The 19,066-nt window shown below is 42.4% G+C and overlaps 1 protein-coding gene across 2 annotated transcripts in view; it reads right to left on the bottom strand.

Moving 5' to 3' along the window:
* LOC123991686 (MAM domain-containing glycosylphosphatidylinositol anchor protein 2-like) overlaps positions 1–19,066 on the bottom strand; it is a 371,078-nt gene that overhangs the window by 155,718 nt on the left and 196,294 nt on the right. For both annotated transcript variants that reach the window (XR_006830836.1, XM_046293334.1), the window contains exons 5-6: positions 17,098–17,230; positions 16,016–16,285 (exon numbers count right to left, since the gene is read on the bottom strand). Coding sequence is in view for 1 of the 2 variants with exons in the window: in XM_046293334.1 (XP_046149290.1) it covers positions 16,016–16,285; positions 17,098–17,230 (403 nt within the window). In the remaining variant the exon portion in view is untranslated. The remainder of the gene's footprint in view (positions 1–16,015; positions 16,286–17,097; positions 17,231–19,066) is intronic.

Raw genomic sequence — 19,066 nt, 5'->3', positions numbered from 1 at the left:
TTCCTGACATGTCTCAACAAATGTTAGTATTTGATTTTTATTAGGATCCCCATTAGAGGTTGGAAAAGCAGCAGCTACTCTTCCTGGGGTCCACACTTTACATGAAACATGAGATAATACAAATTACTAACAGACAAGAACAGCTCAACGACAGAACTACATCAATTTACAAAAGGCCCACATAGCCTACATATCAATACATACACACAAACTATCTATGTCAAATAGAGGAGAGGTGTTGTGCCGTGAGGTGTTGCTTTATCAGTTTTTTTAAACCAGGTTTTCTGTTCATTAAATGAGATGGGAGTTCCATGCAATAATGGTTCTATATAATACTGTATTTCTTGAATTTGTTCTGGATTTGGGAACTGTGAAAATACCCCTGGTGGCATGTCTGGTGTGGTAAGCGTGTGTATGTTGACTATGCAAACAATTTGGAATTTTAATGTTTCTTACAAAAAGACAAAGTGATGCAGTCAGTCTCTCCTCAACTCGTAGCCAAAAGACACTGGCATGCAGTATTTACATTAGCTCTCTGAATACAATGAAGTGCAATACGTGCCGCTCTGTTCTGGATCAGTTGCTGCTAAACTAGGTCTTTCCTTGCAGCACTCGACCACACGAATGGACAATAGTCAAGATATGACTGTCACGCCCTGGCCTTAGTTATCTTTGTTTTCTTTATTATTTTTGGTAGGTCAGGGTGTGACATGGGGGATTTATGTGTTTTATCAGTTCTAGGGTTTTTTGTATGTTTATGGGGCTGTTTCCTTTCTAGGTAGTTTGTAGGTCTATGGTTGCCTAGATTGGTTCTCAATTAGAGGCAGCTGTCTATCGTTGTCTCTGATTGGGAACCATATTTAGGCAGCCATATTCTGTGGGTATTTTGTGGGTGATTGTCTTCTGTCTTTGAACCAGATAGGACTGTTTCGGTTTTCACATTTGTTCTTTTATATTTTGTAGTGTTCTCGTGTTTTGGTCTTTATTAAACATGTAAGCATTTTGGTCCTCCTCTCCTTCAATGGAAGAAAACCGTTACAATGACAAAACTAGAGCCTGTAGGACTTGGTTTTTGGAGTGTGGTGTCAAAAAGCAGAGCATCTCTTTATTACGGACAGACCTCTCCCCATCTTTACAACCATTGAATCTATATATTTTGACCATGACAGTTTCCAATCTAAGGTATCACCAAGTAATTTAGTATCCTCAACTTGTTTAACAGCTACACCATTCATTACCTGTGTCGTGTCTTCAGTATCCTCAATGTGATGACATGCTATTTTATCAAATCTAATACCTAACGTTTAATTGATTACGCGATTGAATTAAATCATGTAACAAAAAATGCATTAATAATCTGGGGCACCATGGAGAAGTTTATTTAAGGAGGTCCGGCTTCCGAATGAATTCTTAGAGATCTAAAGATCTCTTACATTTCAATCATCATTAATTATACTTTACTTTCTTTCAGTCTCATCTGAACGTCGTACAATTCTTTTTTGTATGCACGAACCTTAGTTTCCATAATGAATCAGCAATATACAAATTGGCATAATTATTTATTTACTAACTAACAAAATAATCACAGAAATACATTAAAAAACAGAAGAAAAACAGTAGATATTGGTTACTAACAATGATAGAAAAGTCCCTAGTGGACTAAACAGACATGACAGCTTGGTAGAAAAAAAGGAAAGGGGTGGGACAGAGAGCAGGAAAGACAAAATGGATTCATTACACATAGTCTATAATTATATTCATTGATATGCTAATGCTTTCCACATGAACGGCCGCTCGAGAATAATCCCAATGTATATATATTTACGCCTGTATGTCGTTGGTGGCTTCTCTGTTGGATTCCTCGATCGTCTTGTAGGGTTCATCAGAGTCTCTGGTAAGTCTTTCGCGGCTCTGGTGGTTAGAATGGATACTTCAGACTACCATTCAGAAATGTTCTCATAGATTGATGCTTCGGCGGTTGTCAGTATTCTCGTTCTAGGTTAAAGTAATTTCTAACTGCAGACCGGAAATTTGTGTCATCTAGAATTTGTTTCTTCTGTACTGAATCGATAGTCTTAGAGTAGCTAATGCTCCACGTGGGATGGTTTTCTAGTCTTATGGTTTGTGTGGTCTTAACCTTTAGAGACGTCCGGCTTACCGTGGGTTTATTTGCCTTGTTGTAGTTTGAAAGACTTCACACCAGCGTCACCAGGCATGATTTGATCTGGTGGGTTTAATCCTCTGTCAAATAAGAGGCGTATCTATGATGCCTAATGTGATGTCTGGGCTCACGGGTGTGTGGCCACTGACTAGTTAATCTTTATATGAAAATCCATACTCTCATTTAGAATGTTAATAATTTCACATGACATTTTTTCACAAATAGTTGAATCACATAGGTTTCACAATATTTAGATGTAAACCTGACAGCTGGAAATGTACACTTTAAAATATACCGTTGTGTGGGTTTCCTGTCCTTCATGAGATCACCAAATGAAACACACTCGTCATAACTGTCCATTATGTGTCCACGGACCATTCCCACATTCTCAAAAGTATAAATATGATTTAATTCTCCCATTTTGGGGATTTAGGAGTTTGGCCAAGTGAAGGCCTTTGTTCTCTCTCTGTGCTCTCTCCCTCTCTTTCTGCATGACCAGGGGGAGAGAGTCTCTGCCAAGAATTTATGACCTGAGATAACAAAACCTGGGTTAAGAGAGAGAGAGAAAGGGCCTCGTCATGACACCAGATTCAGCTGAGGTCTTAAACTTAGGGAATGATTTGTACCAAATACAATGCTCTTAATTTTAGAGATGTTCAGGAACAGTTTATTACTGGCTACCTATTCCAAAACAGACTGCAACATTTTGTTAAGGGTTTCAGGGACATTAGTAGCTGTGTTTGCTGATGTGTATATGGTTGAATCATCAGCATACATTGACACACATACTTTGTTTAATGCCAGTGGCAGGTCATAGGTAAAAATAGAAAAGGGTAAAGGGCTTAGAGAGCTGCCCTGCGGTACACCACACTTTACATGTTTGACTTTAGAGAAGCTTCCATTAAAAAAACTCTGAGTTCTATTAGATAACTCTGAATCCACAATTTGGCTGAGGTTTATTCATGTCTCGGTAGGTTCCTGCAAGGCTTAGATCATTGTTAATTTATCTTCACATATTTAATTTGTGACATACTTTTCTCTCCGGAGCAGCTTTAGGACTGTAACAAGTATACAAATCATTTTTAAGTGGTGCTGAATAACATTATGTGACCCGTTTCAGGAAACTAGGGTAATGTCGCGGGTCACTACTTCATAGGAGCCATTTGAAAGTAAACTTTTTTTTAATCGAAATGCGTTTTTGGGCAGAACTGCCTTCTTGAACATGTGAACTTTCATGTGCCTTAAACAACTTGTATGCCATCTGTAAATGAAAATGTAATGAAAAATGAATAAGGCAACAACCTTCCCGCTAGCCATGATTGGCTGAAATAATGAGTGGGCTGGACATGCCGAGAGATGAGTTTCGATTGGTCGGCAATACAGCACGCTTCTGTCTATTTGAGCTGGTCAATATTTTATGTATTGCTCTCCACTTTCTGGAGGACAGAGTTTTGAAATCAGTGTAATTAGAATAAGATAGCTAAGGAGATGGAGAAAACACCTTTCTCCGGATTACATCTTCAAACTAAGTTCAACCATGGCATCCGTGACAGGAAGACTCGTCCATCCATGAATGATGTACACATGGAAGATAGTCCATCGTTATGTGTATTATCTTATTATTCGTATCTCAGATGCAAGTAACCATTTCGGGTGCATTCATAAATTCAGTCTGGCCATCTACTCCGGTTTCAGAGATCTCTCGTCTGAGTGGGACAGAGCGCAGGATAAATTATGTAATTAAAGGTTGGCAAAAAAGCATGATACACTTTTTTTTGCCAGCAGCACAGTTAGTCATCAATGCTCTGGATAACATGTAAACAGCCTAACCAGCTCTGCTAGGGCGAGTAAAATGGTCAGAGTTTCGGTGGGGGCTAAAGCTTAAGAGGGTCTGAATGATGCTGAATGGCTGTAGACAAAAAAACTCTCTCCAGTCGGTACAAAAACATTCAAAGTCCATCACATGCACTGTATGATTTACCATTGTGTAGCTCTGTGTCTCTACATAATTTCACATGTTGCTACATAAGATCGAATCAAGGCGGTCGGTCACATACAGCCATGGATCGACTATACTGTAGGCATTCGACTATAGTGAAGGCAAAAGCCCTTTTGATATGACATATACTATTGTTCAAAATGTGTTGCGTACGTAATTATGTCTGTTGATATTGAAAAAGTCGTGCTGAATCACAATATATCCATGGATTGACAGTGACCTTCACAATTCAAACATCAGGTATTAACGAAAAGCCACATCACCGCTCTGTCTGTACGCTCTCAATAGAACAGCCTAGTATGTCATCATGTTGGAAAGGCAATTTTCCTGAGATGTAATATAATATAATACAGTAATACTATTGGACGTATTTACACAGTGGTGGAAGCAGTATACACTTGGTTCCAACCATATAAATAGTAAATACAAGCACATAGAGGTACTGTATGGGGAATCAGTGAATTAAATGGTTTAGAGTGGATACTACAAGTGTACCTTAACAGTGTGAAAGGCTATTTTGTGTTGCCTCTGTGTTGAGTTGATCTATTACAGCATTCCATTAATACTAGTACACAGACTGTATCCTAGGGGATGGACTACTATAATCCAATCAGATCCCATTTAGGCTCCAGATTGGCGCAGCAATCTAAGGCACTGAATCTGAGTGCTTGAGGTGTCACTACAGACACCCTGGTTTGATTCCAGGCTGTATCACAACCGGCCGTGATTGGGAGTCCCATAGGGCAGTGCACAATTGGCCCAGCGTTGTTCGGGTTTGGCTGGTGTAGGCTGTCATTGTAAATAAGATTTTGACTTGCCTAGATAAATAATGTTTTTTATAACGTGTGTGTGCATGCGTGTGTGTGTGCATGTGTGTCACAAAGGTGTCAGTGTACAAACATTGGATTAAGACTAACAATTCACTCTACCGTATGTAACAGAATAACTTTACGTCCGTCCCCTCGCCCATACCCGGGCGCGATCCAGGGACCCTCTGCACACATCGACAACAGTCACCCTCGAAGCATCGTTACCCATCGCTCCACAAAAGCCGCGAGCCTTGCAGAGCAAGGGGAACTACTACTTCAAGGTCTCAGAGCAAGTGACGTAACCGATTGAAATGCTATTTAGCGCACACCGCTAACTAAGCTAGCCGTTTCACATCCGTTACACTCACCCCCTTTTGACCTTCCTCCTTTTTCCGCAGCAACCAGTAATCCGGGTCAACAGCATCAATGTAACAGTATAATTTTAAACCGTCCCCTCGCCCATACCCGGGCGCAAACCAGGGACCTTCTGCACACATCGACAACAGTCACCCACGAAGCATCGTTACCCATCGCTCCACAAAAGCAGCGGCCCTTGCAGAGCAAGGGGAACTACTACTTCAAGGTCTCAGAGCAAGTGACGTAACCGATTGAAACGCTATTTAGCGCACACCGCTAACTAAGCTAGCCGTTTCACATCCGTTGCACTTAGTTAACTGTCTAGTGTGAATACTCTGACACTGTCAAGTCAAGTTCAACACGGTGTGGACTGCCTCCCTCTTGAAAACATATTGTCCACCAAACCCCAAATCCTTCCCCAAAACTCTACACACATTCCTCAAGCAAGGATACAGGAGACACAGGCAAGCAAGCAAGCAAGCAAGCACGCATGCATGTACACACACACACACACACACCTCTATACAACAACAACAACGCAATCATTACAATTGAACGGCACCAGTGAATCTTTAACGCGGACACCTCTCGGAAACAAAACCTTCCCATTTACTGTAGGAGGGTAAACCCATCGCTCTGCTTGTCTCCGCCTGTTCTTACATCACTTCCAGCACTTCATCCATACCTCAGAATAACATGCGACTATAGAAGCGGTGTGGAGTAAGCTGGTGGAGCATGTTGGTATACAGTGAAGGCAGAGCCCAGGCACAGAACGGCTGAGTCACTTATTAAGAAGAATCCTAGCAAATCGGAGCGGGAGAGGGGAGGAGAGGTGAGGAGACAACCTGGACTCATGGTTAGATGTAGCATAGTAAATAAAAATCTTGGCCACTTAAATTAGTATGATATGTTACATTATGTATAGTATGTTTGTAATAATTTACCAAGACAGGGGCTGACCGTTTTCATAGCCTACTGGTTCATTTTGAATGTCTGTCATTACTCTGCCCTTTGCCCACACCTAGTGGCATTGAAATGTCACTGATCGCTGTTAACATTGTTCAATAACTAAAGCTGAAGGTTATACTCTTCGTTTAAAGTGTGACCGAAACCCAATTAGTGCACTTGCCTAATGACATATTTTATTTTATGTAACTTCTTTCCTAGGTCGGTTTGACCTCACAGCACACTAGGGTAATCAACGGATGCTGAGTAAGAGAATTCCTGCTGCTCGTCTTGTTCATAATGATGAGTTTTAGGATTTGTATTTTTTCCCATAAAATGGTATTGTACTATCGCTTTTTTTTGTCTGTTGGGAATGTCGGGGGATCCGTGGGGGGGGGGTGTATGTTGGGAATGTCGGAGGATCTGTGGGGGGAGTATGTTGGGAATGTTGGGGGATCCGTGGGGGGGTGTATGTTGGGAATGTTGGGGAATCCGTGGGAGGGTGTATGTTGGGAATGTCGGGGGATCCATGGGGGGGGGCGTATGTTGGCATTATCCAAATATTCTTGTGCTCTGTTTCTGTCTCTCTAAAGGACTTGAGTTTTTTTAATTCAGATGTTTTTTTTCATGCTGCTCCTCTCTCAATCTCTCTTTTCCTCTTTCTTCTTCATTTGACTTCTCCTCTTATCAATAATTGAGTTTCAACTTTCAGCCTCTGCGTATAATTCAGGGGATGGTGAAGTTGAATACTGCCGGTCTAGTGTCCACGAGTTCTTGACGATTCAGTTTCCTTTGTTTGACATAATGAGCATTGTAAGAAATGATATTTTCCCATAATACAGCTTTGAACGTTTTCCAAAGAAGAGAGGGGGAGGTGTCGTCATTTTTATTAATTTGAATGAATACATAGGGTCGTGTTAAATCTTTTTGTGTGTGTTCGGATTAAGAGCTAAATCCAGAATGTGGGGGGGGGTCATTTTAAATGAGGGGAGAATGTTACTATCTAAAACAAAAAAAAGTAGTCTATGCGCGAGTACATTTGATGAACATGAGAAAAGTAGGAGAAGTCCTTTGTGTCCGGGTGGAGGAAGCGCCATGGATCAACACAACCTATGTGGGTCATGAATGTAGAAATGTCTTTTGCAGAAATACTTTCCAATTGTTCCTCAAATGCAATGTACAGTGTGCTATACCATGTTGTAGCTCTGTGTCTCTGCTTTTATTCAATGTAAAAACACAATTTCAAATTTTGCTACTTAAGACTTCCACTGATAAAGCAGAGTTTCTGTTGCAACAAACAAAGGGGATGAACTATGAATATGGCAACAAGACCAGCCATCTTTTGGCAAACCAACTTAAATGCCAGTCAGCATCTCACCTCTCAGGTAAATGACTCTTCCCATAATCTTACAAGTGATCCCCCTAATATTATTACTTTTGTGTCATTTTATTCTAACTTCTACAAATCCAAATCCCCATCAGATAATATGGCTATGGACAACTTTTTAGATAACTTGGATATTCAATCCATTGATATGGACATGAGTAAAGTTCTGGGTAACCCTCTGCTTCTAGATGAGATAACAAAGGGTCTAAAATGAATGCAAAGTGGCAAGGCCCCAGGCCCTGATGGCTTCCCCGTCGATTTGTATAAAGCATTCTCAGATCAACTCGCCCCATTACTATTAAATATGTTCATGGACTCCATATCACAAGGCTCTCTCCCCCTGATGCCTTCATCTCACTTATGTTCAAAAAAGAGAATGTGGTGGATATCGGCCCATTTCAATTTTGAACGCTGATGTTAAACTATTATCTAAGGTTCTAGCATGCCGGTTAGAACCCTGCCTTCAGGATGTCATATCTGATGCTCAAGCGGGTTTCATCAAAGGGTGACAACTGTTTTCCAATGTATGCCATCTTTTGAACATTAATTTTTCTCTTTCTGTCTCTCCAGACCCCAAAATTGTTGTTTTTCTTGATGCAGAGAAGGCTTTCGACCGGGTGGAGTGGGATTATTTATTTACAATTTTGGGAAGATTTGGTTTTGGGTCCAATTTCATCTCATGGATACGTCTGCTCTATTCTTCTCCTATGGCTAGGGTACACACCAACTCTCAACATTCAAAATACTTCCCCGTCTCCAGAGGGACCGGTCAAGGGTGTCCTATGTCCCCGCTCCCTTTTTGCAGTTCCGATTGAACCACTTTCCTTGGCATTAAAATGATCATCATCATACACTGGAATCCACCGAGCTGGTGAAGAACACAAAGTGTTCAAAGTGTAGATTATCTACAGTTATATATCACTAACCCTGTGAACTCTGTCAATAACAGTGCATATTTTAGACACATTCGGATCATTCTCAGGTTACAAATGAAACATTCAGAAAAGGGAATGTTTTCCGATCAACCCCACTATCAAGCAAATTCCACCTGGAGCCCTCTGGTTTTTCCTATTTAGGTGTGAATATGACACATTCTCTAGCTACCCTCCATAAAACTAACTTTGCATGTCTAGTCACATGAGTTAAAGCAGACTTAAAACGCTGGGATAGTCTGCCTCTCTCCTTAGCTGGCAGAATTCATCTTTCTGCCAAAATCATTTTTTACCAAGTTGGATAGGCTCGTCAGTCATTTTATCTGGGCAGGCAAATCACCTATGATACATAGGGCAAAACTTCAAAGAAAGAGACGGAGGATTGGCACTTCCAAATGTACTGCTTTACTATCGAGCAACCAATATTTGAAAGATGATGGTCTGGTGTGATGCTTCAAGTAACAAATGGTGCTCATTAGAAGCACACTCCTGCCAATCATCCTCACTTTCTGCTCTTACTAGTGGCTCACTGTCCTTGTGTCCTTCAAAGTATACGGGAAACCCCATTTGTGCTCTCTACTTTGAAGATCTGGGGATAATTTCGTCAACATTTTAGACTTTCTGCCCCTTCTCTTCTAAACCCTATTTGGAACAACCACCTATTATTATTATTATTATTATCATTTTTTTGCTGTGGAATCGGCAGGGTCTGATTTCTAGATTATATGACATTATGCTTTCCTCTGAACCCTCTCCAATAAACAAAATCAAGACAGACTGGGGTAGTGAACTTGAACTTGACGTTACTGGTGGGAGGAGGCCCATAGGGCTAACTCCACATCCTCATGTACTCATTACGTTTAATTCAGTTACAGGTCTTGCACAGAATTCACTCCACCAAAGAAAAACGTTGTAAATTCCTCCCAGACACAAATGACACGTGACAGATGTTCAATAACTCCAGCAGACCACACCCATATGTTTTAGTCATGATCTAAGCTGTCTGAGTCTTGGTCATCCTTTTTTAATACATACTCTCTCTCTAAAATTCTAGATCTTGACCTGCAGCCTTGTCCTTTGATTGCTATATTTGGAGTTCCATCTTTGTTACCTAGTCTCACTAAAAGAAAAGCAGACGTTTTAGCGTCTGCTTCCCTCATAGCCGCCAGCAGATCTTGCTTAATTGGAAATCCTCCAAACCTCCCACTCTAACATCTTGGTTGAAAGTTCGAATGTCTTTTCTACACTTAGAAAAAATTAAATACACTTTGAGAGGTTGTATTGATTACTTTTTCTTGAGATGGCAGCCTTTAATTTTATTTTTTGAACAGTTGCCTTCTATTTATCAGGAGTAAGAATGTTGGCCAACAGGGGATATGAGAGGATGAGGGAGGGAAGGGACAGTATATTGTGTTATTTATTTTTGTGTGTGTGTGTGTGTGTGTGTGTGTGTGTGTGTGTGTGTGTGTGTGTGTGTGTGTGTGTGTGTGTGTGTGTGTGTGTGTGTGTGTGTGTGTGTGTGTGTGTGTGTGTGTGTGTGTGTGTGTGTGTGTGTGTGTGTGTGTGTGTGTGTGTGTGTGTGTGTGTGTGTACCAGTCAAAAGTTTGGGTACACCTACTCATTCAAGGGTGTGCCTTGAATTTTAAATAAATCAGACTGTGTCACCAGCAAAGCACCCCCATACCTCCTCCTCCGTGCTTCACGGTGGGAACCACACATGCGGAGATCATCCATTCACTTACTCTGCGTTTCACAAAGACACGGTGGTTAGAACCAACAATCTCAAATTTGTACTCGTCAGACCAAAGGACAGATTTCCACCAGTCTAATGTCCATTGCTCATGTTTCTTGGCCCAAGCAAGTATCTTCTTCATATTGGCTTCCTTTAGTAGTGGTTTCTTTGCAGCAATTCGACCATGAAAGCTTGATTCACGCAATTCCCTCTGAACAGTTGATGTTGAGATCAGTCTTTTATTTGAACTCTGTGAAGCATTTATTTGGGCTGCAATCTGAGGTGCAGTTCATTCTAATGAACTTATCCTCTGCAGCAGAGGTAACTTCCTTTCCTCATGAGAGCCAGTTTCATCATAGCGCTTGATGGTTTTTGTGACTGCACTTGAAATAAAAATCGAAGCTCTTGACCTGGATTGACTGACCTTCATGTCTGAAAGTAATGATGGACTGTCACTTCTCTTTGCTTATTTGAGCTGTTCTTGCCATAATATACTAAGTTTGTGTCCCAGATTTTAATTTAATAGGTTTCATTCTAGTCTATGAGACCATGCTGGAGGAGAGGAGAGAGCCTGCATACAACAACCAGCTCAGAAACAGGAAACACTTACTGAATGTAGACCTTTCCTGCATTCAAATGGCAAAATCGGCCTCTAGTGACCTCATGGTTGGAATGTTATTCAGTGCTGTTATATTTCAGTCTCCTGTGATGTGTATATATAGTGTCATATTGGGATACAAACTCAAAATGGAATAGATTTCAACTCTATATCTGACATGGTACAGGTGTCTTTTTTTCTAAGCCCATAACCATGTGTGTGAGGTGTATACTTTTGTGTCAAAGTAGATTTGCTTAAGACTACCAAGAAACTGTGTGACCCTGATTTAGCTCACTGCAGTAGTTAAAAGCGTTTAAGTGCCGTGAGCACCGAGGCACAAAATGAAAGTTAACGTGCACAAACACACATTCACCATGCATTATTAATGAAAAGGCTTTTGGAAGTTGGCTCTCTTCACCGCTCTGAACATTTCTGTCACAGAACCAGGGCCATGGTTGTGCGGGAGAGAAAGAAATGATCAATGAATACTGTATCCAGTAAGACTTGTCTTTTAAAGCTCTTTACTCCTACCTGCGCTCTACAGAATACTTTTCTACCCTGCATTATCAGAAAGACAATGGAAGGAACTGTTTCAACACTTACTGCACTCCACTAATGCCACGCAATTTCTTTCTTTCTTCTATGATCTAAAGAGGTTACACTGATTCCATTGTAGCTAGGGCACTGATGAATAGGATACTTTCTAGTTACCTGGATTTTATTTACCTCTTTGAATATGAATCATGATGCAACCTCTTGCGTGTTTTATGTAGCCAAAGTGCTTGTGCCTGTAAAGAGTGTACTATTCTCCCTGGCTTTTAGACTTTGGGTGTGTGTGTGTGTGTGTGTGTGTGTGTGTGTGTGTGTGTGTGTGTGTGTGTGTGTGTGTGTGTGTGTGTGTGTGTGTGTGTGTGTGTGTGTGTGTGTGTGTGTGTGTGTGTGTGTGTGTGTGTGTGTGTGTGTGTGTGTGTGTAATAGTCTCCATGGTGGTACAGTAGCTGTGGTGAATAATAATGGGTGGCCTGTAACATGAATAAGTAGATAATGACACAATGAAAGAAGTCTCTTTTGGGGTTTGGTCCATAGAGGACTCGAGTCACACGGCTGATTACAATACCCCCTCATGGGAGATGCTTAGCTAACGAGGGGACACATGCCCCTGACATGGGTACAATGACACAATTACAGGCACGTACACACACACAAATTCACATACACACAGAGACAGACAGACACACACTATCCCTGAACCCTCCTCAAGACTGGCTGACAAGATGACACTGACACCTATATCTCTATTTCTAGCCCCCAGTCTCTCTCCCTCTCTGTCTGTCCATCTCTCATTTGGCACCACACAATGGCCTCCATACATCCATTCATCTCTCCCACTGGTAATCAGCAGGTCCTCTACTTTACCTACCTCCTCTCGGGGACATTAGTCAAGGGTAAAGACATACAGGGGACAGAGACATTAGCACCAGACCCCAGCCATACAGACCCCCGCCAGACACACACACACCGTCCAACCCCAGACCCCGACCACAGACACACACCCCTCTCTGATTATCATCATACTATCACACATTCACGCCATGCCTCCACACGCTAACGCTCACACACACTGACATATGCCAATGTTTGGATGTGGCGAGTGGCAGGCCGTTGTGCTGTATATTACCTTTTTGGTTGACCTCTAATGAACTTGACAAGTTCAGTCACAGGCCAGCAGGACTCACACACACACACAAACAACCACACTTACGCACACTGACAAATAACCCCAGTCCTGAAGGCCGCTGCCCAACTCTCTAGTCTGTCTGCCAGGCCCACTCACCCAGACCATTACATTTGCCATTTATGAATGGAAATGTATGCAGCTCCGAACCAGAATGTATTCCAGAGCAAATTTGAGTCATTCACATGTTGATTTACATGCTGGCGTCCAGGTTGTTACAAGTCACGTCATGAGGGGTTTGTTTTCCCCTAACAATTCTCAACAACAGCCTAAATAACATCAGCAGGCAGGCTCACTATGAAACCCATTGCAGTTTTCTCTGCTATTAATAACACAGAACCCCCTCACAGAGAGTGTAGAGCCTGTGTGTGTCGTGGAGGGGTTGCCTGTGTGTGTAAGTTGCTGTGTGTTCGCTGACTGAAAGGGCTGATGTCTCATTTGGAGTCATTTGGGAGGAAGAAAATCCTGGAGGAATTGTCAGGCGAGACAACAGCTGAACATCATTTGATTCTGAATGTTTGATACCTCCAGCACCACTCATTTCTCCACATCACACACCTGCAAAGCACACTGTTTTAAGAACGCACAGGGAGGAAACGTAGGTACAGTGCTAGGAAACGTAGGTACAGTGCTAGGAAACGTAGCTACAGTACTAGGAAACGTAGCTATAGTGCTAGGAAACGTAGCTACAGTACTAGGAAACGTAGGTACAGTGCTAGGAAACGTAGCTACAGTACTAGGAAACGTAGGTACAGTGCTAGGAAATGTAGGTACAGTGCTAGGAAACGTAGCTACAGTACTAGGAAACGTAGGTACAGTGCTAGGAAATGTAGGTACAGTGCTAGGAAACATAGGTACAGTGCTAGGAAACGTAGCTACAATACTAGGAAACGTAGCTACAGTACTAGGAAACGTAGCTACAGTACTAGGAAACGTAGCTACAGTACTAGGTGTGTAAATGGTATTGGTGGGGGAAAAGGAAATGAACACAAGGCAATGTCTCTTAAACGTTCCTCTCACTGCATGCTGTCGCTTCACGTTTGATAAATCGGTGTAGAGAACAATTCACAGACATGCAGTAGTTACACACACACACACACACACACACACACACACACACACACACACACACACACACACACACACACACACACACACACACACACACACACACACACACACACACACACACACACACACACACCCTAACAAATGAACTAAGTGTTGACAGAGGTGGAGAATATATCTCATTGTCCAGGTCATTGTGTCACTAAAGTATCCTTTTGTTGCAAAACATTGTGATCTGGACTAAAAACACAGGGTATTGACCTGCATTTACAGACATGTCTCCTTCCTTTCATCCATGAAAAAAAACATGGTAGTAGAGCTGCGGTGAACCAACAGCATGCTGAGCTGTACCAGGGGGCAAGCCAAACACACACACACACATACACACAGCACTGTAGGAGGGGGCGAGCCAAATGGCGAGCCAGCAAGGCTGGTGGGACAGCATGGTCAGAAACGCCACCATCTGCTGACAACAGATCTGTGGAAAACACAGACAGTCCCTTTGGCAACACCAGCACGAGAGGGCTTCTCAAGGACTAGAGTGTGATCAACAAAAAGACACACAAACATGTGTAAACAAATATACATACTTTAAACATATAGTAACACATATACTGTGTAATATCTGTTCACATACACACACACACATATGCACACACACAAAATATGCATGCTCATACACACGCGTACATGCCCACACACACACCACCACCCCAATCCTAACCAGCTGTCATATTCAGCATGACCAAATGAACTGTGCTAAGTGCTTGTCCTACTTCAATGAGTTCATCCCAGTTTCTCCGGCAACACAGTCTTCACTCAACTCACCACAACACTTAAGACTCATACTATATAAATCAAACATTTAAATGTCTCATCCTACTATACGGCCGGAGAACCAATGGCTCTTCCAAAGGCAAGTCTATAATATTGGCTGTTCCATGTATGAATTACCTTGAGGGAAAGAGCCTTGGACACTAAATCCTTAACACATTGGCTGCTCCTAAAGGCAAGTCTGCAATTATTAGCTTCTTCGTGTGTCAATTACCTTGAGGGGAAGAGACTTGGACGCTAAGTCTTCATCCCAGTTGATTGTCAAACAGCCTGTAGTGCCTTCAGCTTGACTGCCATGGATTAATGACTCTAATTGGCCGTTAATAAGTATCTTTAATGAGTGGTTTCACATGCATCCCCATGCTATTGGCTTCACCCTACAGTTTATTGCACAGAAGTCGTAACACTGTATGGAATATGTTGATATGCTCTCAATGTGTCTCCAACTATAGCACCGTGTGTTGTAGGATCGTACAGGCAATACAGCTTTCCTAATGCAACATCAAAAGTGAGATATGTCAATTGTAGTGAAACAATGCTCACACACTGTATTAACTCTGTAGCAGCAAAAGAAACAAGTAACCATATTAATAACCATTCCTTTAAAGCTCCGCCTTATCTCAGTTCACTGGTCACGATGGCAACACCCATCCGTAGCACGCGCTCCAGCAGGTGTATCTCACTGATCATCCCTAAAGCCAACACCTCATTTGGCCGCCTTTCATTCCAGTTCTCTGCTGCCTGTGACTGGAACGAATTGCAAAAATCGCTGAAGTTGGAGACTTTTATCTCCCTCACCAACTTCAAACATCTGCTATCTGAGCAGCTAACCGATCGCTGCAGCTGTACATAGTCTATCGGTAAATAGCCCACCCATTTTTACCTACCTCATCCCCATACTGTTTTTATTTCTTTACTTTTCTTCTCTTTTGCACACCAATATCTATACCTGTACATGACCATCTGATCATTTATCACTCCAGTGTTAATCTGCAAAATTGTAATTATTCGCCTACCTCCTCATGCCTTTTGCACACAATGTATATAGACTCCCCTTTTTTTCCTACTGTGTTATTGACTTGTTAATTGTTTACTCCATGTGTAACTCTGTGTTGTCTGTTCACACTGCTATGCTTTATCTTGGCCAGGTCGCAGTTGCAAATGCGAACTTTTAAAAAATAATTTTTTAATTTTTTAGATAATTTTTTAATAATTTTTATTTATTTAAATTCACTTGAATGTTGAAAATCGGATTAGCTCATAAAGAAATAGCCCATGAGCAGCCTAAGCGGGACTAAAATCTCTGACCTTGCCTCTGTCAGTCCATTACATACAGTATGTCATTTTACCTAGTGGTCGGGACCCTTGACAAGGCTGACAGTGCTCTTCTAAGGATTCTACAATATATGTATTGTACACTCCACCTACAACAAACACCCACTCCTGCTCCCCTCTCACCTCTGACCACTATTGTGGTAGATTTCTTGGCTGGGTTGCCCACGTTGTTACTGGCCACACAGCTGTAGACTCCAGCCTCATCTGAAGTGATGGCTGGCAGTGTGAGTGTTCCACCCTTGACCACGCTCTTCTCAGGCAGGCTGTCAGAGCTGCTGACCCAGCTCAGCGTGGGGTTGGGCTCCCCACCCGTAGTGATACACACCAGGGACACCGTCTGGCCAGGGTTCACCACGATGGGATCCTCCACCAGCAGCTTAATGGAGGGGGACGCTGGAGAGGAAGAAGAAGAGGATGGAGATTTGCTGTTTTCTGATAAACCTTACGGTGCATGTCTTGTGGGTGAGTTTGAAGACTAACTTGTCTTGTGGGTGAGTTTGAAGACTAACCTCTCGTGTGGGTGAGTTTGAAGACTAACCTGCCTTGTGGGTGAGTTTGAAGACTGACCTGTCTTGTTGGTGAGTTTGACGACTAACCTGTCTTGTTGGTGAGTTTGAAGACTAACCTGTCTTGTGGGTGAGTTTGAAGACTAACCTGTCTTGTTGGTGAGTTTGAAGACTAGCCTGTCTTGTGGGTGAGTTTGAAGACTAGCCTGTCTTGTGGGTGAGTTTGAAGACTAACCTGTCTTGTGGGTGAGTTTGAAGACTAGCCTGTCTTGTTGGTGAGTTTGAAGACTAACCTGTCTTGTGGGTGAGTTTGAAGACTAACCTGTCTTGTTGGTGAGTTTGAAGACTAGCCTGTCTTGTTGGTGAGTTTGTAGACTAACCTGTCTTGTTGGTGAGTTTGTAGACTAACCAGTCTTGTTGGTGAGTTTGAAGACTAACCTGTCTTGTTGGTGAGTTTGAAGACTAGCCTGTCTTGTTGGTGAGTTTGATGACTAACCTGTCTTGTTGGTGAGTTTGAAGACTAGCCTGTCTTGTTGGTGAGTTTGTAGACTAACCAGTCTTGTTGGTGAGTTTGAAGACTAGCCTGTCTTGTTGGTGAGTTTGTAGACTAACCAGTCTTGTTGGTGAGTTTGAAGACTAGCCTGTCTTGTTGGTGAGTTTGAGGACTAGCCTGTCTTGTTGGTGCGTTTGAAGACTAACCTGTCTTGTTGGTGAGTTTGAAGACAATGTTTCGGTCGGAAATGCCACAGACGTTCCTAACAGAAGCGATGCAGCTGTAGTTGGCGTAGTCCTGAGGACGAAGGTTCTTCAGCTTCAAGATTTTCGTCTCCCCCTGCAGCTCAGATACACAACAATACTAGTGTGCAAATGTGTGCAAATAGAATTAACACCATAATAAACACACTTCAGGAAGTATCTCCACTTCATTCAAGGCTTGCAAAATTCTGGAAACGTTCCCATAGTTCACAGAGGTTTTCAGAAAATGTTGAAATGTTGAAACTCAATGCCATACACATTTACTGTAAATCACGAAACAAGGAAGACATCCGCATGAAGTGTACTGTAAAACAAGTCATCATGAAATATCAAAGCTTTTCCTTAATTCATCTCTTGCCAAACCACAGTGCAAATCACACCATGGATCACACAACGTGGTCCACATGCTACACCACACCACATGGGGACAGTGGGAATCTTTCAGTTTCACTGTGTGTCTGTTTGGTTGAGTCCTCCTCCACCACCACCACCACCACCACCACAGCAGCCTGACAAACAGACAGTGACTCCAGGATTGTTCCATGTCATTTCAGCAAGCCATGGCGCCCACCATCTCAGATTGTTCTGAAACAATTTCTGTGGTTAGAAACAGGTAAGCATTCCTGAAACATTATATATATATTTTTTTAAATGTAATTTGAAATCTGAGAAATTACGCTAATTGGTTGCAACCAAACTGACAATTTTAATATATCGGATTCATATAATGTTCAATAAATTTGGACAACACTTTTTCCTAACTATAGCTAGGTTTTCACCCAAATGACAACAGATTTTCATGCGAATATTCTAAAATGTACACTAAGACAATAAACCACAGGACCAAAAGTATGTGGACACCTGCTCATTGAACATCTCATTCCAAAATCATGGCCATTAATATGGAGTTGGTGCCCCCTTTGCTGCGATAACAGCCTCTACTCTTCTGGGAAGGCTTTCCACTAGCTGTTGGAACATTGCTTCCATTCAGCCATAAAAGCATTAGTGAGGTCACCAATGTCGGGGGATTAGGCCGTGCTTGCAGTCGGCGTTCAAATTCATCCCAAAGGTTTTCGATGGGGTAAAGGTCAGGGCTCTGTGAAGGCCAGTCAAGTTTTTCCATACTGATCTCGACAAAACATTTCTGTATGGAACTTGGTTTGTACACTGGGGCATTGTCATGCTGAATCAGAAAAAGGCCTTCCCCAAACTGTTGCCACAAAGTTGGAAGTACAGAGTCGTCTAGAATGTCTTTGTATGCTGTAGTGTTAAGATTTCCCTTCACTGTAACTAAGGGGCATAGCTCGAACCATGAAAAACAGCCCCAGACCATTATTCCTCCCCCACCAAACTTCAGAGTTGGCGCTAACGCAGGTAGGTAGCGTTCGCCAGCGTTCTCCTGGCATCCGCCAAACCCAGATTTGGCCGTTGGGTCTGCCATATGGGGAAGCGTGATTCATCACTCCAGAGAACGCATTTCCACTGCTCAGGACCCCGAGCTTTACACCACTCCAGCCGACACTTGGCATTGTGCTGACGTTGTTTCCAGAGGCAGGTTCCAGAGGCAGTGAGTCCTGCAACCAAGGACAGATGATTTGTACACACTGCGCGCTTCAGCACTTGGTGGTCCCGTTCTGTGAGCTTGTATGGCCTACCACTTTGTGGTTGAGCCATTGTTGCTCCGGGGCAGCTCTAGCAGGGTAGAAATTTGCCGAACTGACTTGTTGGAAAGGTGGCATCCTATGACAGCACCACATTGAAAGTCACTGAGCTCTTCACTGAGGCCATTCTACTGCAAATGTATGTATATGGAGATTGTATGTCTGCGTGATCCATTTTATACTCCTGTCAGCAGCAGGTGTGGCTGAAATAGCCGAATTCACTCATTTGAAGGGGTGTCCACATACTTTTG

Source organism: Oncorhynchus gorbuscha, linkage group LG12, assembly GCF_021184085.1.
Source record: "Oncorhynchus gorbuscha isolate QuinsamMale2020 ecotype Even-year linkage group LG12, OgorEven_v1.0, whole genome shotgun sequence".
In the NCBI taxonomy this organism is placed as follows: domain Eukaryota; kingdom Metazoa; phylum Chordata; class Actinopteri; order Salmoniformes; family Salmonidae; genus Oncorhynchus; species Oncorhynchus gorbuscha.
The sequence above is the reverse complement of the archived record's forward strand: the minus strand, read 5'-3'. Positions and strand labels throughout refer to the sequence as shown.